This window comes from Rattus norvegicus, chromosome 5, assembly GCF_036323735.1.
Source record: "Rattus norvegicus strain BN/NHsdMcwi chromosome 5, GRCr8, whole genome shotgun sequence".
Lineage (NCBI taxonomy): Eukaryota > Metazoa > Chordata > Mammalia > Rodentia > Muridae > Rattus > Rattus norvegicus.
This window is the reverse complement of record NC_086023.1, coordinates 72,981,212-73,003,886: the sequence shown is the minus strand read 5'-3', so window position 1 is coordinate 73,003,886 and position 22,675 is coordinate 72,981,212. Positions and strand designations below refer to the sequence as shown.

The 22,675-nt window shown below is 41.8% G+C and overlaps 1 protein-coding gene across 8 annotated transcripts in view; it reads right to left on the bottom strand.

Annotated features, from left to right (window-relative positions):
- The window catches only part of Slc44a1 (solute carrier family 44 member 1), a 179,957-nt gene that overhangs the window by 33,393 nt on the left and 123,889 nt on the right, over window positions 1-22,675 (bottom strand). For 3 of the 8 annotated variants that reach the window (XM_008763716.4, XM_039110885.2, XM_039110886.2), the window contains 2 exons: window positions 21,145-21,225; window positions 16,460-18,864 (listed from right to left, as the gene is read on the bottom strand). In XM_008763716.4, coding sequence (XP_008761938.1) covers window positions 18,841-18,864; window positions 21,145-21,225 — 105 coding nt within the window. In that variant the 3' untranslated portion in view covers window positions 16,460-18,840. Of the gene's footprint in view, window positions 1-16,317; window positions 21,226-22,675 lie in introns of those variants that run through there. The other 5 variants (XM_008763717.3, NM_053492.4, XM_039110883.2 and 2 more) reach the window with 3 other exon arrangements.

Here is a 22,675-nt window from a genome sequence, read left to right as displayed (position 1 = left end):
TTTTGTGCAGCAAGCACTTTGCTGAGTTAGCTCTCTCCCCAGGCCTGTTGTGTGAGTTTTGGGTTCCCTTATTGAATATACGTTTATTATGCTGTGCATTATCAATAGATCACTTTATCGTGACAAAACACTCTCTGGTAACATGCTGTTTTGTCTTAACACCTGCTTGCCTGGTGTTGGTATAGCCAGCTTGCTTTTGGCCACTGTTTGCACAGAATACTTTTTTTTTTTTAAGCTTTCTACTTTTAGCCTAATTAATGTCTGAACTTCGGGGTCTTTCAATGCCCTATTACTAGAGTATTTCATGTGTATTCAAAAACAAAATTATTTGGTGTTTTCTTTCTTGCTTGCTTGTGCTTGCTTGAACCCATAGATCAGTGCTACACTCGGCGTGAGTCAGAGCGGCTTCTGTTTGCAGTGGCTATGGGTTCATGCAGAGACCCATAACTGGTAAAAATGAGGAAAATAAGTGGCTGCTGAGTGTTTGAACCTAAATAGAACAACTATATTACACACACACACACACACACACACAGACAGACAGACAGACACACACACAGATACACACAGACACAGAGAGAGACAGACACACACACACACACACGAGACAGAGAGAGACAAGACAGAGACACATACACACATACATACATACATACACACACCTACATACACACACACTCACACACACATACACACACATACATACACACACACAGAGACAAGCACACACACACACACACACACACATGCAGGCACACACACAACTCAGAACACTGTGGAAGAGGAGACAGAAAGACAGGAAGTACTTAAGGATGAGGAACTATGCTGTGAAATGTTGACATTAACACTGCATTTGTGCTATAGTGACCCTTGCAAGACCTGTACAAAGACTGACTCTGTCAACATTTTCCTCAAGGACTGGAGAAGGGCTCATGAAGCTCCACCTCCCCCTGAGAGCTATTGGCAGTTGATGGTTACTGACTTCTTCAGTGGCGTAACCACTGGTAAGTTGCCCATGCTCCAGTAGATGCCCCATGCTAATGTTCAACCTTAATGAACTCATGTGTCATTTTAAAAGAAGAAACAGGGTAGTAGTCGGGAGAAGGGTTTTATGAGGAGAGGGAGGAGAGAGAGGAGGCAATGAAGAGTGGAAATAATCACAATTTAAAATGCATGTCTAGAATTGTCCAAAAATACACAATTTATAATTTTTATAAGGCCTTCTTGTGCAGCCTTAGCTGGCCTCAGACTCCTCATCCTCCTGCTTCAGCTTCCTAAGTGTTGGGATCACTGCCATGCACCGTTATGCTTGCCTAATCAGTTCTTCTACCACATTATTATTTTGATTCCTTCATTTCCTTTCCTGAAAATACTGTCATAATGCCACTCTGGTGCTTACCGTGAACATCTCAGGCCAGCAAGAGATTAGTCTGAAATAACCGCACATTAGCTACCATAATACACGACATTGTTCTTATGCTGCAGCACCATCCCCCTTGGTATTACCATTGTGTATTGTTTTTTCAAAAATAAAGCGAACAATACTTTAGTCGCTTTTGTTTATAACTGAAATTCAGGAATTTCCCCCAAATAAGATCTTTTTTTCTTGACTTTCTTACACACCCAGGAAAGGGGTCCCTGGCCATTCTGCTGTGCATTCACTGTTGTGAGTCACCTGCGCTTTCCTGCAGGGTCTCTTGCCCATCCGTTCTCTCGTTCCCTTGGAAGACCCAAGCCTTCTGGGATTGCTTGCACAAGGCTCTCCGGGTGCAGGCCCAGGACATGTTTGCTTATTTTCCTGTGCCTTTGATTAACTGGTTTTAGGCAGAACTCTTTGCTGAGCAGTAAAGACCACACATTTCCCGCTGATCTTTGTTTTTAATTCCATACTATCTGGCCTTGAGTTTTCCTAAGAAGCTAGAAGTCAAGGATATGCAACAAAGGGCGCGACTGCCTTCCCACCATCAACTCCGCTCCCTGGGCTGCTGCGATGTTCAGTTCCCTTAGCTGAGACGTGTGGGCCAAGTTCCTCTCCAGCTCCCTTAGCATCCGAGTGGGGCCGAATGTGGACTTATGAAGTTAATTACTGTTCAACTTCACCGTCTTGGCGCTGGAGCAAAATACAGAGTTCATGCTGAACGCTGGCTTAGGAAGACCATGTGCTACACCTCTCTGCACTGGGGTGCCCGTTCAGATCAAGTTATATTATTGCTGTAAGCATATATAAAAAGAGGATACAGACAAAGGTGCAGCGGTAGCTTTCATGTTTTTATCTGTGGAGCTTTTGCTCTTGTTTCCCCCTACTCCCCTCTCTCCCTTCCTTCCTCCCTCCCTCCTTTCTTCCTTTTTTTTCCCTTTTGGATATGGCTAAAGTAAATATCTACTGTCTTTTCATTTCTGCTTGAAAGATGCCCTCTAATGTTGTTTTTCTTTGAAGAGGAGATCGAGTGCCAACAAACTTCTCTGCCTTTGTTTACTTGGGAGTATCCTTGTTTTTCTTCAGTCTCGAAGAACATCACCATTGGGGAAACAACCCCGGATGGATGCATTTTCCCCTACATCACTATAAACATCACTATAAACATTTTATCTCATGGTCTATGCCTGTCCTAACTCCTAATCAGTATCGAGGAATAATTTTATTATTAAGAATTGCGTGTGTATAGTGAGTTATTTAACCCGTGTTGCATGCAATGTGCTCTCTTTGCTTTTGTCGTCATCAACCGTTTGATTACAGTGGCTCTCTTTGAATATATTCCACGTGACGCTTGTCGAGTTTCATGAACGTGCAGATTTATGTTTTTTTTTATTTTAATTCATTTAAAGGCTCTGTAAGGTCAATAGCTGGATAGTATCAGAGTTTCTACTACAGTTTTCTATTAAAAGGTTACATTTCATTTCTTTTTGCGCCTTGTATTTTGTCGTTGAAGGCAGACATTTTAAATATTATAATGGGTCAACCCTGGAATCAGACTCTATCTCTCCTAGGTAGAGGGGTGTGTGTATATGTGTGTGTGTGTGTGTGTGTGTGTGTGTGTGTGTTTGGGATGTATATGTGTATAGTGTGTCTATGTTCGGTATGGTGTGCCTGTGTTTGGTGTGGTGTGTGTGTGTGTGTGTATGTGTGTGTGTGTGTGTGTGTGTGTGTGTGTGTGTGATGTCTGTGTTTGGTGTGGTGTGTTTGGAGTGTATGTGTGTGATGTGTGGTATGTGTCTGTGGTGTGTGTGGTGAATTTGATGTGTATGTGTGTGTTAAAGACAAGTTCTCATGTACTCCAGACTGGCCCTAAACTCACCATGTAACCAACAACAACCTTGAATTTCTGATTCTCCAGATTCTTTCCTGTCCCCTCCTGAGTGAGGGGTTATATCCTGTAAACATGTCTGGTTTCATGCAGTGCTGGGGTTCCTGCATGCTGGCTCAACACTCTCCTAACTGAGCTGCGTCGCCAGCCCTTTCTAGGTCTTTCTTCCTCTTCCTTAAGTTGTCGCTTGTTGTGGGTACAGTTATTTATGTATTCACTTCTCTAAACTATGGCTTTGTTTTGGTTTTTTTTTTTTTGCTAAAAGTGGTATTAACTTAAAACTTGGTCTGTGGTCACTGACGACTACTCTGCTAGTTTTGCAATAGCTTCTCTTAATGCTAGGACCCCTCGTGCCTCCCCACAGATAATTTTCCAGTCTGCAGATCCCTTTTGTGTGTGGCCATTCCCTAATGCTGAGCAAGGGCATTCATTTCCACTCTGCTTTAGCCCTCACTTCCTGCTAGCATCCTCAAAGTCACCCACAGGCCACTATTCAAGGTCTCAGGTTGTTTTTTTTCCTTCTTTCCTTTTTCCCCTCGTGTTTTTCTGCACCTAGACCAACGGGATACACATAGCCTAAAAAGAGTTCTGGTCACATGCAGGGGCGTTTCCAAGTCTTCATTCTCTAATCCATGCCCACCCCTAATGTTTTTCTCATGTTTTTCTGCCAGTCTGCTTCCTGCTCACCTGTGCTATCACACAAGATACTGGTCTGTGGCCCCAGCCAGCCAGGAACACAGGCCATACCACCACACTCTCAGCTGCCACTGACCTAGTGAATGGTAAGCTAAAGCGTCTCAATGTATTTTTATTAAATTTTCTTCACTTAGCATTCTCCTGCGTGTAGGTTACTGATCATTATTCTTACTATTGTTAAGATTCTGGAGTCTGGCAGAAATTGATTTGACAGTTTTTGCCAACGTACTCATTCCTTCGGGAGGAGGGGGTCTTCAACTGTCCCGATCTGTCATTTTAGCACCTCCCCCACCACTAGCTTTTCTACACAGAGGCTCTAGCTTGCTTTGTTCAGCTCTGATTTCTCGGTTCACAATAGACAGTAGAGATTCTGAATATGAACTAGGTAATGACTGAGTGAATGAAAAATTATCACTAAATTTTATAGAAATCCCTGTAAGACAGTATTATTTTCATTTTACAAAGGAAGACACTGAACCTCCAAAAGATTTCCTAGCTTCCTGCGATTACACAGTTTATTCAGGTGGAAGAAAGAAACTCCATCCCTTATCTATGAGTCCAAGGTCCTTTCCTCTCCTTTATGGCTGGCTCTTTTAGGCATCAGACAATAAGGAGATAGCAATTGTGTTGTATGTAACTGGTTTTGAAGTGTATTCCTATCCACTACGTTTATTATCAAAATAATCCTACAGCATGGGCTGAATACACTTCCTCTCGTTGGTATAAAAACTAAGGCATAGAAAGGGCAATGACCTGCATTTAAACCGGAAGACTGAAGATGGATCCAGATGTTTCCGTTCTGGCGCCTTATCCTGTCTCTAACACAAACAGGGCTTTCAGCTAACATGGTTTTTTTTTATTCCCTTTCTCTTACATGCACCACTGCATGGAGACCAAGACGTGGAAAGTCACACCCCACCCCCACCTCCACCTGGACCCCTTATCCCAATTGACCATCCAGGCCTATTGATTTCACATCTCATTCACTCTTAAACATAGCCCTTATCTCCCTTATGTTGCTGGGACCCAAGATACGACTTCATCATCGCTCATTCGATGTATTACAAAAGCTCCTCGCTGGTTTTCCTAACCTTACACTGAGAGACTTCTTCCCGCTCCCAATGCAAATATCAAGCTCTCTTTGCTCACTGAGTCCCCGGTGTCTTCATCATAAAGTCAAGTCTCTTGGAATGGCCCACAGGACCTTTGAGATCTGACTTCTTTGATTTCTGCAATCTCTTGTCCCCAGACAGGATCTTTAGTACAGAACCCTAGACACATTATCTATACACACAAGCACACACACACCATGCACATGTGCACACAGACACACATGCACTTGCTTCCGCTGAAACACCCCGCTCCAAGGACTGTCTACTCATTGTACCCCCACCTCCTCACCCCACCCACCTTCACGTGGGTCTCCCTACACTCATGAGCTAACTCTGTGGGCACACTCTATACGCAGTCATCTGCCCATTCCTTTGCTGTCTTAAACAGACTGAATTTGTGAAAGGCAGAAACTACGCAGATCTGCTCTCTTCTTGCTTAAAAAATAAACAAAATTTGCATGCGTGCGTGCATGTGCGTCCCTGTGAACATGTGTAGATCCATGAGTCCATACATGAAGGCTAGAGGTTGACGTTAAATACTCCTCTATCCCTCTCTACCATATGCATGTGTAGAACTATTGCCTGCTGTTTAGGCTAGGCTTGCTACATAGCAAGCATCCCCTATTCACCAGTCTCCAGTCCATCCCCCTGCACGAAGGTTACAGGCGCTCACTGCCTCATCCTGCTTTTACATGAGTTCTGGGGAGCCAAACTGAGGTTCACAAAGCAAGCGCTTCACCCACTGAGCCATCTCTGAGCAGTGCTTTTTTGTTTTTCTCTATATGCTCATTGCTCAAGGAGGAAAGGCAGGAGAATGGGGCTCAAGCCCAGGTTAAGTAACTTGTTCCAAATCGCGTATTTAAAAGGGAATATTCATATTCATGTGTTCTGACACTGAACAAGATTCTACAAATATTAGTGTGTTCTTTTTCTTGTACACTGCTAGGGAGCTCGCTGTGTCTAATGCCTCTGGGGACCTGTGTCCATATTTGCTCTAGAGTTTGGGGTATCTGCTAGATTCTGTCTGCCTTTTGTTTTCTGAGTTTAATAATCTCTCTGTATGGATGCCTTCTGGGAGAAAGCATAAACATGTAAATATTTATGTTAAATATGTTAAAAGTAAATTGTTCCTGGTTAGTGTAAAAATAAGCAGACAGTTAATGGGACAAGCAGGGGAGTCTCTCTGCAGCCACCTAAGTCAGGTTAGCTTGGAAACTCTCAACTAAAATCCAGACATTATAGAGTATCCTTCACCAGGTCATGGAGAAACCCTTTCCAGCCTAGAGCACTAGTTTAAAGACTGCTCACTTTTCTAACTTTACTTCTTCATGTATCACAGAGATTTTACATTGGAGCATTGAGCAGGAGGCTTATTGGCATTTCCAACAGTTGGTGAGTGACTTAGAGACCCAGAGCTTGAATGGATTTAGTCATCTGTCACCAGCTTCTTCCAAAAAGAGGTAGCAATCATTGTCCTGGGGGTAGGCCTCCATGTAAGAGACCCTGTCTCAAAAATATGGAGAGGAAAATAGGAAGGCTATGTGGCATAGGTTTCTAGTCTACACACACACACACACACACACACACACACACACACACACACACACACAATTATATATAAACACACACATTATATATAAACATACACACACATACACACACAATTATATATAAACACACACATTATACATAAACACACTGCACACATATATACACATATATAAACACACACATTATACACAAACATACACACACATACACATTATATATAAACACACACATTATAAACACACAGTTATATATAAACACACACATTATACATAAACATACACACATACATACACACACAATTATATATAAACACACACGTTATACACAAACACACTGCACACATACATACACATTATATATAAACACACACATTATACATACACACACATTACACATTACAAACACACACATCACTATACCTGCTGAATTTCCCTCTGTTGCCCGCTCCTTCCCCTGAGCTCCTCAGGACCTCGCTCCAGGCTCTTCATATCTTAGTCTCCTGCTACGGTTCCGCCTCTCTCTGGGCTCTAAGCACATGGGTCATTCCTCTGCTTAAAGCCTGTTACAGGCTCCCTACAACTCAGGTTAGGTTGGAGCACACAAACGCATCCTGTCTTCTCCACGCTCGAACATCTGCACGTCCTTTGCTCTGGACATCCCTAGAAGGGCTGTCTACTCATGTTGCCATGGTTGCCTAGGTGATTCTGTTTTCTCCACCCTATAACTCGGCCGTGCCAGTTTAGTTTCACTGGCCTGTCCACTCCGTGATCTGGATCATTCTTATTCACCCTTCAACCCTTGCGCAGTTTGCTGGTGACCTCAACGCTTGCCTCACCTCCACTTCCTATTGGAGTTCCTCAGCTGGCTTTGTCCCCCATTGGGCTGAGCCTCTGCCTGGCCTCAGGGAAGCTCACTGCACTGGACACACTGGGGCAAACCTGCTCAGGAAAAGCATCTGAAATGGACCTCACCATCACATCTTCCACAGATTTGATGTGAATTCCATCTGCTTATATATATATATATTTAATAATTTTTATAATCCTTCTAAATTTACTAAATCCTCCTGACTTGTGTTCTTGCCCCGCCCCAAAATCTATTTAGATTTGACTTAGATTTATCTTCAAATTGAGAGCCAATGGTGTTTAAGTGCCACCTATTTAAAATCCTCTCCTTGATTCAATTGCGATATCTGTTCATCTTCTATTAAATTCTTACCTGTACTAGGGTTTGTTTGGGAATGTTCTCTTCTAGCTCACTGGATTGGTCACTATCATTTTATAAGCTTACCTGGCCCTTTGTTTTTAATATAACATGATGTCTTCATATTAAGAAAACACAGAAATATTTTATGGTAACAGACAAGCAAAGAAAATAAAAAGCAACCAAACTGAAATTACCACAGGCTCCCAACCTAGAGCTTAATTATTGTTTTTAACCAAGCATAATTATCATTTTAACTCAGTGGCTTCCATTCAACCATCTTGCCAGATTGCCTGACATTCTCTGGCCTTTTGTGGAACATTCTGGCTAATGATTACAGGATGCTCCGTGTTCCTGGAGAAGGAGTTACGTTCTGTGCCTGCTCTAGCATTAGTGTGTTGTTCTTGGCAGAAGTCAGGTGTGTTTGTCGATGCTCATGCCAGGTAAGGTGGTTGCTCAAATGTTATTTAAGCACTATGTCTACCAATGAAAACCTGACAAGAGCAGCTTTAAGAAAACCAAAGCTTTGAAAAGCTAAATGCCTGGGAAAGAATGAATGAAGGTGGGGGTTGGGGATTTAGCTCAGTGGTAGAGCGCTTGCCTAGCAATCGCAAGGCCCTGGGTTCGGTCCCCAGCTCCGGAAAAAAAAAAAAAGAATGAATGAAGGTAAAATGCTAAAAATAATATTCATGAATGTGAATGAGATAAACAAACATTGGAAAGAAAACCATAAAAATGTTTGAAACCACAGTTGGTAAACTCTTGATCCATTTAAAAACTCAGTTTTCATCTTTACTGTGGGAATGACACTATTGACTGATGGTAATCAGTCCAAAACCAGTCAGCAGACAACTCCAGGGACTCAAGACCCAGAGAGTTAATAGACCTTTGTGAAAGATCAGCCAACAATCATGTGTCACAGCTATAATGTTACATCATCACTCAGAAGGCTTGATACAGTAGGATCATGAGTTCAAGGCTGGTCTGCATTCCATAAGACCTTGTCTCAAAAAACAAAGAAACAAAAAGGCAGACATTGGCTATGAGTATTTATATCTTAAGATTTAAAAAAAAAAATCAATCTTAACAACTTTCTATCTTATCAAGTTTCAATTAGCCTATCAACTACCAATGTCAACACAATCAATAAAGCATCTTCTATACCTTTAAAATGTAGAGAATATTTACTTTACCAACTGGAATAACACTTTTCAGTTTTCACACTCTCTCCCTCCATGCATTTTTCTGTCTATACTATGAATGCTATTCTAACACAGTAACTATTAGAATATCACCTTTACATCCTGTCCTGCCTGGCCCTTCCTATTAACCTTCTGTGTGGTCGTCCCTTTTACTTAACATTTAATATGCATGTTCTTGTTTTGACTTTTGACTTTTTATCTTTGCTTGGAATGAAAGAAAAAAAGAAAAAGGTTATTTTGAGCTTATGCCGAGCCTGAGTCCAGGGTTTACTTAAATGGCTAGTTTCCTTTCTTATTTTTCCTTTGTCTCTTTTCGGGGGGTGGGGTAGGGAGATTTTGGTTAAAATTATTTTGTTTTAAGATGGAGAAAGTAACTGACCACAAACTCCTATCATCACATCCCCCAGTGTGAGGACTGAACGTCCCCATTGCATCTTAAAAACAGTTGGCCTACCCTCTCACTGTGTAGCTGAGAGGCCTGGCCTAGGATCTTGGCGAGATCTGAGAAACTTTAATAAGAGCTCTATTAAGAATCTGATGAGGCCAGGTTAATTGTTCGATAGACAGCTCTACTTTTTCCAGAAACCCAAGCTCAAATGAGGTGAAACACCTAAAGTTATCTTTCTCAGAATCTGGACAAGCAACAGAACATGGCATCACCTTACAGGCCTCACTCCCGCGTGCTACACCTAAAGCAATGACACGAAGAGGCATTTCCCGTCCGTGTGGGTTACTCCAGGGGCGTCTGACGAAAAGCAGGTACCAAGAAGCCTCGTAGACACTGGCTTCCTGTGAACTGCTCAACCTCCACGAGGGCTCAGCGCTCTCCTGCTCTCTGATCAGCTCAGAGTTTAATCACTATGTGTGCATTAAGCTGGGATCCAGGAGCACAGCCATGATATTTTGGTCTGTGACTGACTGCATGTATGAAGGCAGTTTCTTCTAGATGGGATGCTATACTCACTGAAGTTTGCATATGCATATTCTAAGATGCTTATACAATAATGACATTACTTAATGATGCATTTTCCAGAATGTATTCCTTTCAGTGACACATGCCAGAGCAACCTTGGATTTTTTTTTTTTTTGATTTGAGGTTCTATTTGAGGTTTTGTTTTTTTTTTATTTTTTTTATTTCAGGGTGTACTTTTCATGGCCATAAGCACAGAGAATAACTTCAGGATACATACAGTTCAGGAAATAAGGCTTTTCATAGGTTCCTTAGTCATTAGGAGGATTATATAGGAGATATTAGTGTACCGTTGTATCGGAATAATACCAAAAAAAAAAAAAATCCTGAGTCTGGACTGGTTAGTTCTTCAATATCTCAAGCAACCCCAGTATTGGAAGACACCCCACAAGCACACCATTAACAGCTCCTTTTAGAAGCCTGGCACACACACCAGACCATCTAGGCATCACTCCGAAGCTCAGGCCTCAAGAAAAACCCCAACTTAAACAAGGAGAGATATACCGGCTTTGCCACCGACCCTCCACTTAGGAAGCCTATGCTTTCCCGAGTTCTTATATCATATAAAATAGTTAGTTTTGAACAAACTAGATTCTTAAAAACAAATGGCAACGGGGCATGGCTGCTATTGAAGAATGGCCCGCCTCAACTGTGCACCCACTAATCTCCTGCAAACAGAAGCTCGGGTCACCCACACCACTGTGCCTGTGCAGTGAATGCTCTCCGTGGTGAAGATGACACATGGGAGACCCCTCTCCTTTACCTACATTGGACTCAGTTGTAACTTTATATGGCCACAAGGTCACTCATATTCCAGCAACAAAGCCGGGGTCGGCAGGCAGTAGACAAAGTCTGCGCTTTAGCGAAGTGGTTTAGTTAGCACACTAACTAGTACTAACTAGTACTTCATAATACAAGACCCTGGATGAGAAGGAATAGTTAGGAGATTCTTGGCTACTCTCACAGTGGTGACCATATCTGAAGCTAGTCCCACCTTCTCTCAACTACCACCATGGGTTTGGGAAAGGGTTAGGACACAGTAGACAAATGACATGCTTTCCTATAAAATTTTATTTATTACATTAAAAAATTCTATACATTTGTTAGACTAAAATACAGTTTTCATTATAATTCTGGCAACTGAGTCCGTACACAGAGGAAAAAAACTTAGCATTAGACCAGCACTTTTTTGTTTCTAATTCATATTTCTGCACAGGTAAAACATTTCAAAGCTTCATTTCATATAAGCTCACTGAACTTTGACGCCAGATGGAAAGCCATCCCATTCAGAGCTCCAGGCAGTTCATCTGCCTGCAAGAGTTGATTGCTCCAGAAAGAGAATTCCTTAATATACATAGTTCTTAAGTCCTGCCAGAGTGTAGCGCTCTGTGTGTAAAGTCTGCACTGTGTTAGTCACGACAGTCACAAACACCAGGGCTACAAGTGCATCTGTGGGGCATGTTCAAGCACCTACATGTTTGTTTCCTCACATGCATAGTGTAATGACACCGTAACAAGAAAGAATCCAAAATAACAGGAAGGCAGATGACCCCCAAACTATGGAAGGCTTAATTGTGTTCCTCTATTTTTAATGAAAAGAGATAAGATGTGACATAAACAACTTATTTCAACACTCTGCAAATAGGTACAAATGCAAAAACAAACAAACAAACAAACAAACCAACAATAACAATAAACCAAAAGGACAGGAAGGCATTAGAATGCTCTGTTTATGGTCTCACCACCCAGGACAATGGCTAGGCTGGACATGGGCTGTGTAGACCGCCTGAGACAGTGAGAGCAGGTCCCTAGTGTATCCGCCGGTCTTCAGAACTAGTTCTAGCCTAAACTCAAGTTATGGGGGGCTGGGCCAGACAGTACAGATAACTGATCTGCAAAACACAGGCTTTTAGTCTTTGGTTGTTTTCCAGACCCTCTGTCCCTTTGTTAGATGGTCCCATGCTCTTCCCTGTTTCTCAGTTGTGGAGTTCTCCCTTGTGTCTGGTTATCCAACCAGCTAACAACCGAACAGACTGACTTGATTAGATGCAAGAGTTAGTAGACGTGTGTTTAGTGGTTCTGAATATTCTGAGGTAAACTGAAATGTCTTCTAATTACTTAACACCAATAGAGGATGGGAGGGACCAGGAAGCATCAATGAAGCATACCAACAGAGTGACACAGTAAAAGAGCCAGCTTTGTTCATACGATCATCTTTGAAAATTAAAATTCAAGAAGTTCTAAGCCAAGTACTAGGACCCAAAGGCCAGGGAGAGTGGTAAGTCGTCCCTGACTTAAAACCTCGGGCCACACCTCTCTCTCTATTTCTAATACAATTTCTGGGTCAAAGAAGGCCCTGGTCTGACAACCCCACAGTAAACGAAGAGGGTCATCACAAGATTTAGAGGCTGATAGAGTATTCGTGGAATCTCTTCTATCTCTGCACATATTCTCCAAATCTTTTCACAGATTACTTTTACCTCTGGATTCAAAATCCGTTTCTCCAGCAACAGCTAGCACAAATGTTATTCCTAACCAGCAGGATGTATAGGTAAGTTCAGAGACAAAGTCAGAAATTTCCCTTTAAGCCACAGGCTTCTATTACAAGTGAACCAATCAAGTTACAAACTGTGAGGCCTTTTCTCTACCCGTTATACAAACTTATAGTAGTCCCTCTCCATTTGTAGCTCTGGAAGGTTTGTTCTAGCCTTCGGGGTACATAGAGGCCTGCCAGATAGATTTCTACTCCTTTGTTCAGTCAGACAATACAGGGGTTTGATATCTGACTATGAACTGAGATCCACGAGAATCAGACCTTCAGTGATCTCTTGCCTGTTTTTCCAAGGGCCTAAAGAGCCGTCCCGAAGAGCTGCTGCATATCTAGGAGTGAGCTGTGGGAGTGAAGGACTCCTGGAGCTTCCTCAAAGTATGAGGAAGTGGACATGGAAAATGGAGGAAGATCTATCAGCAGAATGCTCTGCCCCTGCTTTCTCCTGTGTGTGTGTGTGTGGGAGGGTGGTGGGGAAATCATAAACAGACAACACTTCCCAGGTTGATGTGTGTGTGCTGGGTAAGGATGAACATTTACTGCAGCCATCAGTTGCTCCAGCTGTGCGCTAGGATTTTTGTTTTATTAAGTCATGCACCCACTCCACGTCCCTTAGCACATTATCATTGCCTTCAAGTTCCTCCTCATGTTGACAGATGCACTTTAACAGTTATATACTGTTACAGTAAGCCCCACATCCTATCTGAGCTCCATCAGAATAGCGAAGGGTCTTGGTAGATGGATAATTACAAGGATGCCCTTTTAATCTGTTTTAGAGTGCACTCCACTCCAGTGCTAATAATTTGGTTCATTGCCAAAAATTCCCTCAGGGCACACCCTACCTCATACTCCAAGGTAGGAAATCATTACCAAGACAGGATATGATCTAATATGCCCATTTACACTAGGGTGGTTTCTAGTTCCAAACCTGGAACTAAGTCATATACTGTTTTTGTTATAAAAATGATTCAGGCCAGAGGTGATTAGCATCATCCCCATGGATGGTTTAGTGGGAGCTCTGACCGCTTTTAGTAACATTTTAGATGCTCACTGAGCTGCACCGGGAGGCCGTTCATAGTTTCCATAAGAACAAAGGGATACTATGGTCACTCAAATATGCTTCTGAGTTTCAAATGTTAAATGTGGATACCACCAAATAAAGTGAAAAACATCTGGAACATGTGTAAATGAATCAATGTTTTCATAATCAACTAGATCTTGATTATATTATGAATACATGCTTGGGGTTTTCTTTGTTTGTTTGATTTGCTTTGTTTTTTTTGTTGTTGTTTGCTTTTTGGGTTTTTTTGTTTTTTTTGTTTTTTTAATTTGGAGCTTTCTGGTCCGGAATAAAATCATTTAGGTTGTAAAACTGAGTATTAAAACTGGAGACCAGTGTAATAGTTGGGTCCCTAATCATTTCTTACCTGTTGAATAATTCTCTAACAATGAACCCCTAGAAAACACTAAACTCAATCCTGTACTTGTAATTTACAAAAGGATCAATTGTTCATGCAAGAGTGAAATGCAATCCTGGTTGGTCTATTGTTACACAAACAAAGCAATTGAAATGGGGAGGAAGAACAGACACAATAGCTCTGTAGAGAAGAAAGGCTTTCCTCAAAAAGTCACAAGCTTTAAAAATCCTGCATTAGGGTTTTCAGTAAGAAAGGTATTTTTAAAATTGTTAAATTTTGAATTGAAATTGTCCTCTTAAAATATGGAATATAAGATTAGCTCAGATTTATGAAATTCAGATGGGAAAAGTGTGTTATTTCAAACTTTTCTTCATATATAGTGCATTGAGTTTTAATTTTGTTTTCAAGTTTACTAACTTTAGACTTCTTTCCCATGACATACTCAAAGATCCTGATTTTTCTAAAACTGGACCATCTGCCACTAAATGAAGACAAGCTAATTCTGCAAGCAGCCACTGTAGACGAACAATGTGTACTTTTCAAAAGGGTCAACCCGAATTCCATAATATACACGGCTACATGCATATGCATCTGAAGCAAAAGTCATTCTGTGCTATGAATATAGAACACGCAAGTATCCGCTTCATGCATTTACTTAGGATCTCATAATTCTCTAATATATATTCACAGACCACATCTTAACAACTGTAGTAGGCAAGTGCTTCTCTCTGTCAGAGGCAGTGCATGAAAGGAATTCGGAGATTAACTGTGTCACCTGCACTGAGAAGCCTCCAGATTCCTGAGGTTTGTTTGTCTGTCTGTTTTCCAAGTGGCCACTACAAAGCAATATTGAGCAGACATTGATATTTTCGCGGGGGAAAGGGTGGTAATGGGCCCTGTGAATGCAAGGCAGCTGCTCCTGTCACTGAACTATATGCCTCCCACCCCAGTCCAGAACTTGCTTATTAAAAGATGAAAGCTCACAGACCCTTTTGAAGTAAACGGCTCAGAGACTAGTTAAGGCTACTGGAAACCCCGATTCAAACGAGAAGCCAAAAATAAGAAATAAAATAAAATGTATAGGTCGCCAAAACCAATGGGTCTGGGTTTGAAGCTGCTTTTACAAAGCTATTCTGAACATCAAGGAACCTCCTGAAAAAGGGCACTCAGTAGCAGTCACGGTGCAGGGCAGGGATGTCTGAGGCCAGGAGATGGAGTGGGGTGGTAGCACTATGTGGCTTGCAGATGCCTGGAGCATGCATTCCCTCTTATTCTGAGGAGGGAGAGGTATTTATGATTCAAGCTTAAAGCTACCCAGGACCAGGGTAAAAGGATCCACACATTATCAGGGTGGAATCTTCAGCATGCACTTAGATGGCAGATAGCATGGTCCATGGTGTTGGGCAGAGGTTACAGTTATCAGTCTAATGCCTTTCATGAAAGAAAAAGATTCTTAGAGTAAAAGAGCATCTCTACCAAAGGAAACACTGATTTCAAGCATGTTTTTAAATTAGACTCAATAAGTACTTCCACTGGAGAAGGCCGAGAGCCAAGCGAGGTAAGCTGTTCAAGTGGCATCCAGCTAGGACTTTATTGTCTGTAGGCTCAAACCAAAACATTGACCCTAAACATTAACCATTGCATTAAATGGGTTCATGGGACAACCTGTGTTGGGTCCTGCTCATTCACGAAGGATTATACAAACTCAGTTCCCTCACGAAGTTGTTGAGTGTTTCTTATGATTGCACCAGGAAGCCTGTTGTTGAAGATGGGACTCACTGATTCTCACTGAAGTGAATTTAACCCTTTTCCTCCCACACTACAGTGACAGGACAACTTATCCTTGAAGCAGCCGTCCAGGAGGTCTAAACCATGCACCAGGGGCTCTTAATTATCTGGTGGCAGAAACCATGTGGCACGGTGGACACCGCTACCATTTATAAAAGGTGACCGCAAGCCTAACTCCAGGGACAAGACTCCTGAGTGTGGTACTGGAAAAACCATCATGGGGGGAAAAAAGGAGGAAGCCATGAGACAGAGCAAACGGTTTATAAAGTTATTCAGGTGTCCAGACTTCACAGATCATTTTTGTTCTTGGTCTATTCTTCTCACTTGGGCAGAGGATGGAAGCAGTGTGCAGATGAGGGGACGGCAGGAAGCCCATAGCTAGGAGAGGGACTTGCAAATGAATGGAAGAGGCAGCAGGAGCACCCAAGCAGAAACCAGGGATCACTAAGAAGCCTCCACCAGGCTTTCTCGAATTAATCAAAGAACGGAGCTCAGGGCAGAGTGATATTCCATACATCAAATATCTCTCTGTGTGCACCCATGGAATAGATATGCATGCTTGCATATGACTATGTGGCACACAAACTTATTCAGGGAAAACAGCCTGGAAATTAATTGAACTCAAATGACATGGTTACACATAGAGCATAATTTCTAAACACAAAGTTAGTAAAACAAAATTTATTTGTAAAACAGGACCTGTTATATAAAATGGCACACAATCGAGTTATACAAAAATACAAATTTTCTTTCTGATTACAGTTCTAGTTGCAAATGATAATTAGAAAGCATTCCTGGTGGCTTCCAGTAGCTGGAATTGCGAGCACATGGAACGGGGGCAGCAAGAGTCCATGACGCAGGGATGTCCAAGTGAGCAGGACCTGATTCCCAAGTGCAAGGCCATCATCGCGACACTTTGGAGGGACATCTCCTAAAATGGCTAGCTCCTGGAATGTCTTCTGGTGTGAGACCCATCTTCCAGGCTTTGGCCCATTCTAAATTTAGTTCCCAATGTTTCTGAACGTCCCAAATCTACAAATCACATGGTATTCTGATTTTCTCACATAATCTTTCTCTCTCACCTAGTAGGACAGTTGTTAGTTACAGAATTGAATTCCATTTCGAATGATATAAAATAGTACAGTGACACTATTTGGCAGCGCTAGATGTTAGATGTAATTTCTGGCGAATTATTATTTCACAATAGCTATGCTTTCTCAATGCTGGCTTCCCAGATCCTGCTTAGACATGCACTCTTAATTGTGTGTGTGTGTGTGTGTGTGTGTGTGTGTGTGTGTGTGTGGTTTACTGTTGTTTTAATCCAGACTCTTATTGCAAATACTCTGAAGGTTCAGAAATATTCATGAGCTTTGAAAAGAAACCAAGGCATTTAGCAAAATTTAGCCTAGCTAGATTAAAGAACACCAGTACTTAAAAAAGAAAATACAATTTACCTTTTGCAGCAATTTAAAGGTCCAACCCTTTGAAAGGAAGCACATTAGCAAGCAGCTGCTTCTTGAGCCCTCGGGACATTGTATGCAATCCCCACAACACCAGTCTAATTCACATCTACCTCTATAGGCAATGCTTTCTTTCAAAAGATCTTCCTTCCATGGAATGATAAATGCTGAGGCTTTTTTTTTTTAATTTCTTTTTTTTTTTTTTTTTACAGAGCCTGTATTTAGTGCAATAAGTTTAAAAAATTTGCTCTGAAATATTTACTTTACATTAACAAAAATAGCTTTTTTTAAAAAAATTGTAACAAAAAGGAGTTATCGCATAAACAGATCATGAATTATTCTTAGCAAATTACACTTTTTTTTTCTTAAAGCATTCACCATTACAATAAGCAGAACAATGGAATATTAGCCATTCATATCTGGTAAGCTTTAGAAATAAAAAAAAAAAAAACCCGGCAAAACAAGAAACCCCAAACGTACCCCCAAACATAAAGCACATTCACACTTGAGGATCAACACCAACCGGTTCTTCAGTGAAACACTGTAGAACTCTGGATACGAGGAATAACCAAGGAGTGGAGCACCTGCCGGTGTGTTCAGACTTTAGAGCAAGCATTTGAAGAGATGGCCGTTTAACCCTAAGCTCCTGACCTGCCTCTGAAACAGAGCACTGGAATGCTCAGTGCGTCGTGCTTCTTGTTTCTTTCTTCTTTTATCCTTTCTAGAATTACCTAGGCTGAAAATTAATACACAGAAAGGTTACACTTGGCTGGGTGCCCCAGCCTCCTTTCAGATCAGGCACATGGATGTGTGGCGGGTGCTACTAAAAATCAAAGAGGAAAGAAACAAAACACAAGAAAAAAGTTTGCATAATAAAGACTATCTACCCCTTTCCCTCTCTGTTTCCTACTTTCTTCTACAGAAGCATTAGGGTAAACTACAGATACCTGAGCAGTTGGGTACTTTTGAATGTTGGCTGACAAATGCATGAGCTATTATGAAATTTCCCACGGTGGGCCCACTCACATGCTTCTCAAAGAAAAATGGCATGGCTTCTTGGATTGGAGAAAACAGACTGGAGAAATCTCTTATTTATCTGAACGCACATGCCTAGTCTGACACACTAGGACTTATGCATCCGTAAAATGAGATACTGGTTTTAAACATACACCAGGGAAATCACCCCTGCAAAAACTTACACAAGGATTTGGTACAATAATTTTTATCTAGGTTAAGTAACTAAAGTTAAAATTTCCTCTAGTTATTAAAAACTTTAATCAGATATGAATCTAACATTTCCATTAAGACAATTACAATTGAAAACATTAAATGACGGAAGTTGCCTTGTAAAAGCCACCCGTATGAAAGGAGTACATGTTTGACAAAAATAAGCATAAAAAAGGTATTAAATCCCTGTTCCTTTTCTCTGATTTTGGCTGATTATGTGTGTGTGTGTATATACATATACATATATATATATACACACACATACATATACATATATACACACACCCACACACACAAATACATAGTTATGTGTATATATTGTTTTGGAATGTCAATGGGGTCCATAACCGCCGGCTATGTTCAAGCAGAACTTGCTCCCGAAGCCTAGAAAACAAAGCCATACAGAGGATAATCTTAGAAAATTACCGCTGAAAGGAGATATGAGTGATGATGCTATTAGTATACACACATGGTCACAACAGCAACAAGGCAACACAGGTGGAGGCTCCTCTCTGGAGCCCAAGATGCTGGAATTCTGCAGGCCATCTTTCAGGGCCACCAGTGAGACACACACAACGTCCTACTACAGCCCACACCCTAGAGAAACCTTGTCCAGCAAGCAGACAGCCCTTTCTCCAAAAGCAAGTCACCCCATTCAGCAAACGGTTCCTGAGAACTGTACAGAGACCTCATGAATCTTGAAAGGGTTTTAAACTAGTGAGGCTCTTTTGAATAGTTCAAGAAGGAAAGTGGCAGTTTCTCATTTAGTTTAACAATACCCAATCAAGAAGACAATCTAAAAGCCACATCTTCCTAAAAAAAAAAAATGTTTTTACAGGCTATAATAATAAGAAACAAAATCTAAATGCAGACACAGCCCACAGGGTGAGAGACAGACAGACGGCAGTGGTGCTGCTGTATGTATAGTGAGACAGACGTGATGCTTGTGAGGACAGCTTCTATTTGAGGAGAAGCCCAGCAAATGAGGACAGGCGGCTCATTTCCTATAACACCCTTGCTTCAGTGCCGAAGCGCTCAGATAGTTCGTTACGTCCACAAGGGGTGGTGCACAGTAGGCGTCAACTCCACATGTTTACTGGGCATGAGAAGAAATGTTTAATGGCATGCGTCAGAAACTGGGCTGTAATCTAAGTCATGTTCTCCACTGTTTCAGAGTTGGGGAGACTTCTTCACAATGGCATCCTTGGGCGTCAAATGCTGTAGTGCCCATCAGAAGGACAATGCACACAAAAGATGCGCTCGGGACAGAGCTTGTAGGGAAGCTACAGACTGATGAAAGGGGACGTTAATACTTTTCACGTGGTATGGGCCACGGTGGAAAGCAGTTAGGAAAAGGCTGTGGCCTCTGACGGAATGCTATGCGACTTGGGCAATCCTCTTAGGATCAGTGACTATAAATCAGCGTTTCTGGTAGGGAAAGGATACTGGTATTCCGGGCTATCAGAATTCATCTGTTCCTTGCTAAGAATCACAATGGAAATACATGCCGTGTCCATGGCCAAATTGGCTGGTCTTCAACTTTAAATATTTCTACCTTTCTTAAAAATGCTTATTACTGAAGACTGAGTCAGTGGAAATTTCGACCACCACAAAGGAGGGCGAGGCAAGCCTGTCCCTTCACAGGTTTTTATATATGTCCCTTTAAAGTTTCAGGCTTGGATTCTTTAAACAGTGAGGACAACCAGGCAGCACATGTGACATTTCTTCATGTCACGATTGACTTGGCAGCATCATTCCAATCAGACCAGGGTAGCTTTGAGATGTGGGAATATCTCCAAGAGAAACAAGTCAGGGGATGCTAAACTGATGAAGTCATTTTTCTCCCCCAAATTAAAAAAAAAAATCTATCATCTGTCTGGCTACCTATTATTGATCAACATCATCTATCATCTATGTATCCATCTACCCATATATTAATTTCTGTCTGTCTGTCGATCTGTATGTCTGTCTACCTAAGTATCAGTCATCTACCTATTAACTCTATCTATTACCTGTGACAGGTTGGAGAACTTGATTCCTTTTACAATGGAGGTGTGAGCAGACTGTCTTCCCAAGATGGCATGTGGGTATTGATGGAAATCGCCTTCTTGGAGGCAACGATAACTCAAAACCAAACCAAATAAACAAACAGAAATAACAACAGCAAAGAAAGTGCAGTCTGGGCAAGAGAAGAGAGAGTCCGCAGAGGGAAGGACAGCAATGTAAACAGAACAATATTGTTTTTAAAAAAGGAGGAATTATGAACTTTAGCAAGCTGAAAGGAACTTTCACGATCACCTTCTAGAATGATTGAAACGACCTGCCGGTTCAAAGACACCCCGACGTGTCCCGTGGGATGAAAACTAAATACTGACAGCAAGAAAAACAGCTTTCACTTGGAGGCAAGCGGTCGCCCTGGCCCCTGAGCGCTGGCTGGCAGGGCCGCTGTTCCTTTCAGCTCGCTTTCACAGGTGGTAGTCTCAGTTGTGACAGGACCTCTGCCATCCAAGTGATGGGTAAGCAGGCAAACAGAAAGAGCAGCATGTCCTGCGTGATACAGACAACAAACGCTTCTCCAGAGGACGTGCAGTCAGTGAAGACACAGACAGAGAAGAAGTGAAAGGGAAAGTCGTGGAGGGCAGCCACCTCCTCATCGCCACCTACCATCGGCTTTAGCTCTCGGGCATCCGCGGCGCCTCCCTTACCAGCTTCTTTCATTGCTTTCCTACTGTTTTCCACAAACTCCTGCAAAATATGGACCACATGGCATTAATTTGGGGACCGTCTTAGATTTCAGTCGGTAGGTGAGTTTTAATGACCCAACCTTAGTGTGGTAAATGGTACTTTGAATGAAGAAGAAAACGGCTAGGTTGGCTGGTTTGGATTGCAATTCGTAGATATAAAAATCTTCCTTCCCTCACCCATTTTGATAATTTCACTATGGCTCTAGGAGGTAATTTTATTCAACATTTTAAGGGTTTGCTTTTCCAGGGTTAGAATATCATTTTTGTTCATTTTATTTTCCATATCAAGGACAATTGAACCAAAGCCACTTTGTTTCAAAAGCTTCTACTTTGAATTATAATTTTTTTAAAAAAAAATTTAGACAGGATTTCACTATGTGGGCCAGGCTGGCTTTAAACTCACGGCAATTTTCACTCACCAGTAGGCACACACAACCACATCCTACTTATAAACCTGTACTTAAAACAGAGAACTAGGAAGTAATATTAGTAGCCACGAAATACTTTCAAAAGTACCCCCCTCAAAAAACCAAAACCAAGCCGCATGTCAGCTACCTTAAAATATTGATCTAGCCTTGCTCTTTCCTCCTTCATAGCATCCGTATCCCGCTCTACATATTATTCTGTAACACAGAAATATGGAAACCATCAGCTGGAACCGGTGGTCAGAAGTGGTCAGAGGCGGAGCATCCCCAGGGGCTGCCCTGCTCTAGCTGAGCTCCAGAGCACTTCCTCCCTACCATCTGCATTCCTGCCAAGCATGGTGGTCCCCGCCTCCAATCCCAACACCAGGGAGGCTGAGGCAGGAAGAGCACAAGTGCAAGGTCAGTATGGGCTACACAGTGACGGTTTACCTATTTAAAAAAAAAAATACATTATCTGATCAGTCAGTGTGTTAAAAAAAAATGGGAATTTCCCCCCTTGAACTGCTCTATAATTACAAGAAACTGAAATACAGATCCAATTCCACATGAAACCAGCCAGTCAGAATTCATTTAGGACTTGGGAAAGCGTCCAAAATTGAGTTGATGATGCTATCAGGGACGCCAGTATCAAACAGGTGAGTCCAATTACCTTCAATTTTCACTGCTGAAGGAAAAAAAGTATCTCTTTTATTCAAATATTTACTTCAGAGTCAACTGGGTACCTCACACTCCCACAAAATGGCTTGTCATTTCAAGTATCACAACCATTCCTAAGTATCTTTGGTTCGGTATCATTTAATAATGATAAAGCTGTATTCAATTTTTTTTTTATTTTATGTATATGTATGGGTAGGTGACTGGATATTACCTATGTGCTCCATGTGTGTGCAGGGGCTGAATGAGCCAGAAGAGGGTGTGGGCGCCCTGGGACTGAAGTGACAGAAAGTGATGGAGGTGTGGTGGGAGTGCTGGGAACTGATACCTGATTCTCTGTCAGAGCAACAAGTGCTCAGACCCATTCTTCAG